Source organism: Mesitornis unicolor, unplaced genomic scaffold (assembly GCF_000695765.1).
Source record: "Mesitornis unicolor isolate BGI_N332 unplaced genomic scaffold, ASM69576v1 scaffold29300, whole genome shotgun sequence".
NCBI classification, from domain to species: Eukaryota; Metazoa; Chordata; class Aves; order Mesitornithiformes; family Mesitornithidae; genus Mesitornis; species Mesitornis unicolor.
In genome coordinates this window covers 1-6,169 of record NW_010156704.1, presented here as the reverse complement: position 1 = coordinate 6,169, position 6,169 = coordinate 1, and the positions used below count along the sequence as shown (strand labels likewise).

The following is a 6,169-nucleotide window of genomic DNA, read 5'->3' as shown; positions in this document are numbered from 1 at the left end:
GTGAGCGGTGCGGGGGGCAGTTGCTGAGTGGCACCGGTAGCGGAGGGAGGTCGCAGCCATGTCGGAACGGAAGGTGTTGAACGTGAGTTGGGGGGGATTCCCCGGTTGGGGAGGTCTCTGATCGCTGTGGGGGGGTCTCTCGGGTCGGGGTCTCTGAGTGCTGAGGTTGGTTCTCAGGCCGAGGGTCCTGAGGTGGAGTGGGGTCCCTGAGGCTGGAAGGGGGACAGCTGGGGGTCCCCAGGCCCGGCTCCTGGCAGCCCTTGGAGGTGGATCTGGCAGGGGCAGGAGGGTTAGGTCCTGGAATCACGCAAGGGCTGGGGCTAAGGATGGACACAGACAGACACCAGTGCCTGGCTCTGGCAGGGAGCGGTAGATGGGGTTTGGCACTTGAGACCATGCCTGGTTCGCAGGGACAAGCTGGCTGCTGCTGTGCGGAGCTGATCCCTTAGGCTGATATGGCAGCTGGGAGCCTGCTTACCATAGTTCACTCTGCCTTAGGTAGCTCTGCACCCAGCACACACACGTCTCTTCTCTGTCACTGTAGAAATACTACCCACCGGACTTCGATCCTGCGAAGATCCCGAAGCTCAAACTCCCAAAGGATCGGCAGTATGTGGTGCGGCTCATGGCCCCCTTCAACATGCGGTAAGAGGGGCTGTGCTGGTCTGGAGACAGCTTTAGAAGAGAGTGAGGAGTTTGCTTGGGAATCATTCAGCCTCCATACGCTGCAGGGGAGCTACTGCTAGCAGCCATTAGGGATGCAGACCAGAAGAAAAGGGGTGAGGAAGAGGGAAGAGATGTTATGGGTGATTTTGGGGTTGTCTGAAGAGTAGGTACTGAACTTCCAAAGGAGAAAATAACCATTGCTTAGAACCTGGGCCAACATAGCCCCCAGAAACACTTGGACTTCTTTGTGCTGGCTGTTCTCTGCTTTTGATGTGTTACAGACTTTTTTTTCTCCTATTCTAGATGCAAGACATGTGGTGAATACATCTATAAGGGGAAGAAGTTTAATGCCCGTAAGGAGACTGTTCAGAATGAGGTGTATCTGGGACTTCCCATCTTCCGCTTCTACATCAAGTGCACGCGTTGCCTGGCAGAGATCACTTTCAAGGTGAAATATGTTCTGTATTTTCTGCCCTCTTGCTTTCTGGGGAGGCTGTGCAGGCTGTGGACATGACTGGGTGCTGACCCCTTGGGGAAGGGGTGGCCCAGAAAAGACTGAGTCTGAGCATGTGTCTTTTGGTGTATCTTCCCTTTTCATGGTCGTTTGTAGTTCTGAAGTGTCTCACTCCTCCATGGGCTGCAGCGTCCCATCAGCTGGAGCAGAACAGAAGGCTGTGGGCGACTGTCTGCCCTGTGATGTGAATGAAATTGGAAAATGTTTGCATGTGGCTCTGGAAATGGCCACAGGATGGCTGGAGCAGAATTGCCCCCGTACAATGATTTTGCCATCTCATTTCTTCCTTAGACAGATCCCGAGAACACAGACTACACCATGGAGCATGGCGCCACTCGCAACTTCCAAGCTGAGAAGCTCTTGGAGGAAGAGGAGAAAAGAATGCAGAAGGAGAGGGAAGAGGAAGAACTCAACAATCCCATGAAGGTACAAGAATGTGCCTTTCTCTGCAGAAGGCAAACCTTTCTCCTGCCCTGGCTGGCTTTCCCCAGCAAAACAGGTGACCTCATAGCTGTTGGCTTATTTCTCCCAGCGCCCAGGGTGTTGCTGTGCTCTCAACAGCCAGGAGCCAACTCTCTGCTCTCAGGAGGTTTCCTCCTGTACTTCATCTTGCTTCAGTGTTTCCTGTCCTATTAAGACCCAAAAATGAGGATGATGATGATCCTCTTAGTGCTTCCTGCCCTGTACTGGGTGGAGAGGTGGTGTTGCAGATTGCTGGCAGGCTCTGCTACCTCACATAAGCCTGACCTATCTCTGGTCACTCAGGTCCTGGAGAACCGAACCAAGGACTCCAAGCTGGAGATGGAGGTTCTGGAGAACCTGCAAGAGCTGAAGGAACTCAACCAGCGCCAGGCAAACGTGGACTTCGAGGCAATGCTGAAGCAGTACAAGGAGTATGAGGAGGAGCAGAAGCGCAAGGAGCAAGAGGAGGATGAGCAAGAGATAAAGTGAGTGGCCTGGAAGTGTTTATGGGTGTGTGAAATCAGCCACGTTGGCCCTGGCCAAGCAGGGGCACATCTCACCCCTTTCTCAGCACCCCAAGAGGACCTAAGAGAGGGCCCTGAGTTCACAGGAGTTGTATGGGTGAGAGGTGCAAGGATTTTGGTATCACTGGCCCATCTGAGGAGATCCAGGCTGCTTCAAAGGCCTGACCCCTTCAGATGTGTCCTCACATGCAGTGGGAGTTTCTGCACCTGGCTGAGGCTGCAGATGTCAGCACTATCAACTTTCAGGCACTGCCTGAACGTGACTTCTTAAAACGCATCTGAGAAGGTGGATCCCATTGCGCTGCTGCTGAATTCCAGCTCCCCTTACAGCAAAAAGCGCAGGGAGGGCACACAGCTGGCACAGCTCGGCGTGGCAGTGGAAAGCAGCCAGCTCCAACCCTCCATGCGCTGCCTCTCTCCTTGCAGAGCTATGCTGGAGCAGGCCCAGAACCGGCGGCTGCTGGTAGACTCTGACTCTGATGAAGAGCCTGCGAAATCAGGCACAAAGCCTGAGGCCAGAATTAAACCTACGGACATCTTGCAGGAGGTGAGTGAGGCAGAGCCTCTTCCACCCACCACACAGCTTTCCCCAGACCAAATCCACCCTCCTGGGCTGCGTGTTGCCTGTTTTGTCCCTGTTTTACGCGATGCTGGATCCCTGCTGCCTGTCACGCATGAGCAGCTTAGAAAGCCCTTGTCCCTGTGCACTGAGCTGAAAGGAGACAGGGATCAGTTGGCAATTTTAGACCGTGTCTTATGGTCTGAAAGGCTGACAAAGGCTGGGAGGGAGCTGCTCCTGTCCTCGCTCAGGATGTGGCTTCCCTTTCAGCTCAAAAAGAACGGGCTCGCCTTTGCCTTGGTTGTGCTTCAGGCACAATTTCAATGCTCTGAAAATTACAGCAATGAAGCGGCTGCCTGGGACAGCCTCTCCTTTGGTTCTGTTTTGTCCGTGCTGGAGACACACAGAACAAAAGAGCTTTCAGTGCCCGGCTTGCGAGGGAGGGATTATCCCCGCAGCCAGGCCCCTGCACTGCTGCTCCCCGGTGTCGATCTGTGTCCGCAGAGACCTCTGTCCGGTTGGATGAATCAAAGCTGCCTTGTCTCTAAGCTGAGCTGGGGTTAATCTGAGCCATGTTCCCTGGCCCAGCACTAATCCTCGTGCCCGAGGGGGAGTTTGATTTGGCGCTGGACCACCTGCAGGCACACGGTGCTGGCTGGCAGAGGTCCTGCAGCCCTGTGCCATGCCTCTGGCTCCTTGGCATCCCAGGGCCAGTCCATGGCCGTGCAAGGCTGGATTTTACTGTCACAAGCTGAGGGACATTTGTCTCCCAGGGCTGTTTTTGCAGCCTTTTAGATCTATATCCCTGTTGTTTGTCTCGCTTGTGCCAGTCGCTGCGGGGGGAGAATATCCCCCTTGGCAGCTCCCAGCAGCTCTCCTTGTCTCTTGTGCTTTGTGCTGCTGTTTCTACCGCTCCTCCCCCATCTTTCTGCCTCCCCTCCCAGCCCAGAGCATCCTAACACCCCTGCTGTACCCTGCAGGACTCTCAGCCCCAGAGCAAGAAGCTGAAGACTGAGAGCTGGGAGCGAAGCGTGGGCAAATTGAACACCAAGTCCCAGCTGGCCAGGCTGGTGACAGTGAGGAAGCAGAAGCCGGGTCCTGCCCTGGGTAATGGGACAGAAAATCAAGGCACCACAGCCAACACTGGTAAATTCACATGTGGGGATGGGGTGGCCTGAGCTGGACCATCAGGAGGGGTCTGGCAGCACCCAAGGGACCTTTGGTTCTTGTCTTCAGAGCCTGAACATTCTCGGGTCATGTCCTTGGTATGGGACAGATGGGCCATGATGTGTAAGAACAGGGTGGGTGTCCCCGTTTCCAGGCCATGTCCTGATGGAGGAGAGATTCTGCCCTGGCCCCGGGCAGTGAGCCATGACCTTGAAGACAGCTTGTCAGGGCCAGGAGCTTCCAAACAGCGTCTTGGAGCGCAGATACGGTGCTGGGAACCGTCACAACAGCCAGATAGGAATGGAAAAGCAAGACAATTGCTTTGGTTTGGAGCCCGATTATAATACCTGCCAAACTGTAGGAGTTTGGAACCTTTACAGTAGTGGTGAGAACAGGCAGAAAGGCTTTCCAGCACCTCATCATTCACTGTCCCAGAGAGCCAGAGGACTTGAAGAAGCAGCTGATGAACTGATAGATTCTGGGCTGCTTGGTCCTTTGGCTTAGTAAATCCTGCTGCCCTCAGGGGATCCCTGGGGAAGAACAGCTCTCCTTGTGTCTGTTTTTGATACGTTTTCCCTCACCACCTGCTCCCGGCAGGGTCTGTTCAGCCAAATGATGCTGGAGGAGCTGTCCATCCTTCAAGGACTCCGAGCTCTGCCCGTGACACTGCCTCAGTCTTGCAGCTGGCGTGGCCAAAGCTGAGCACTGGCTCCTCTCATCCTTTCCAGTAGCAGAAATCTCCCAGGGGGGTGCAGAGGGAGTGGGAGGTTTTGCAGACTTTGGACCAACCTTGCTGCTTCTTCCCGTTGCCAAAAAGAGGAAGCAGTAGGCTCCATCCAAGGGGGTGCGGGGTCTCCTTGTCCACCCGATTCAGCCTTGCTGTCCTCAGATAGACTGGGGGGGACAAGGCACTGCTCTGGCTCTGGCTGCCTCGTCTCCAGCCAGAGCAGTGAGGCAGGGTCGTGTTTCCACACAGCTGGCTGTGCTGAGCCGGTGGGGTTTGCTGGCAGTGGGAAGGGCCGTACCTGATGATGTCTGCTCTCCTGCTCCACTTCCAGGCTCGTTTCCCACAGCAACGGGCACCACGTCCTCTCTCAGCTTGTTGGGGACGTATTCAGACAGCGAGGACAGCACGAGTGACTGATGAGCGACCAAGCCAGCCCAGAGCTGGGATTGCAGGCTGTTCCCCTTCCCAGCTGACAGCAGCTGCTCTCCAGAGCCACACGCAGAGCTGGCGTCGCAGCCGTTGATCCCAGCAGGGTGTCCGGGCCATCTGGATCCCCCGCATTGTCACCTGCCCAGCCCAGGGTGTGCAGGGACGAGGACCCAGCCACCCTTGCTGGCTGACACCACCAGCAAACTGAGCACAGATGAGCCAGTCAAAAAGATGGCTTCCTCAGAGGAGGGTTGCAGCTCCCAAACCCAGCTCCCAGCCAGCCCCAGGGCATGGGGTATCCCAGCCCTGCACCCTTGAGGTGTTTGGAAGTGCCAGGGCCAGCCATGAGGGTGCAGTTTCTCCGTTGGGGTGGTGCCCACCACCCTCACCCCTACGCCGGTCATGCCTGAGCCCGGGTACATGACTTCCCACCCTGCCACAGCAATAAAGGGACCTCCAGGCCTTCCTGTCCTGCATCCTAGCAGAGAGCATGGGGAGGGCAGGAGCACAGCACCCCTTTTTTACCGTGGGAGGGTCCCTCACCACCGCTTCTCTGGCCCTGAGCGTCTCCTGCCCGCTTCCTATGGGGCTCAGATCGCACCTTCATGGGGTGAGCCCAATTTCCCCCTTGTTTTGCTGTTGGGAGTTGACACATCCTGCAGAGGGGTTCATCCAGCCCCACACTGTAGGATGGGGCTGTCCTGGCTGGTCTGTCACCAGTCTCCATCCCCTGGCCGAGCCCCAGCCATCCCCCACAGCTTGGCAACAAACCCCTCCATGCTGCTCAGAGAGCCATTTGGTTTGCTGGGCTCACAGACCACCCTTACCTGGTAATAAATTTGATTTTATGGAGCCAGTTGCCTCTTCATCTTCCAAAGCAGTGATTTGTACATGGATAGGGGGTCTCCAAGGACACCCCCCCCATTCCAATGAATCAGGTCCAGGCACCCATTAGCAGGGCTGACCTACCCCAGAGTGCCCATGGGCTGGGGTTGGAGCTATTCTGTCTCTTCACTCTCCCCTTATCAAGGTACCCACCCCTAATTGATAGCAGCTTCTTGTTAATTAGCCCACTCTGAGAGCCTCAGAAACGGCTCTGCCATAGGCTGCAGGGCCGGGGG

General features: G+C 56.0%; 1 protein-coding gene across 1 annotated transcript; it reads left to right on the top strand.

Moving 5' to 3' along the window:
* The first annotated feature begins 19 nt into the window (after positions 1 to 19).
* Positions 20 to 5,036, top strand: CCDC94 (coiled-coil domain containing 94). The gene is made up of 8 exons (XM_010194123.1): positions 20 to 82; positions 545 to 645; positions 970 to 1,114; positions 1,472 to 1,606; positions 1,946 to 2,127; positions 2,593 to 2,713; positions 3,706 to 3,871; positions 4,951 to 5,036. Exons 1-8 carry the CDS (start codon positions 59 to 61, stop codon positions 5,034 to 5,036), a joined length of 960 nt encoding a protein of 319 aa, XP_010192425.1. The 5' UTR covers positions 20 to 58.
* Positions 5,037 to 6,169: the final 1,133 nt, after the last annotated feature.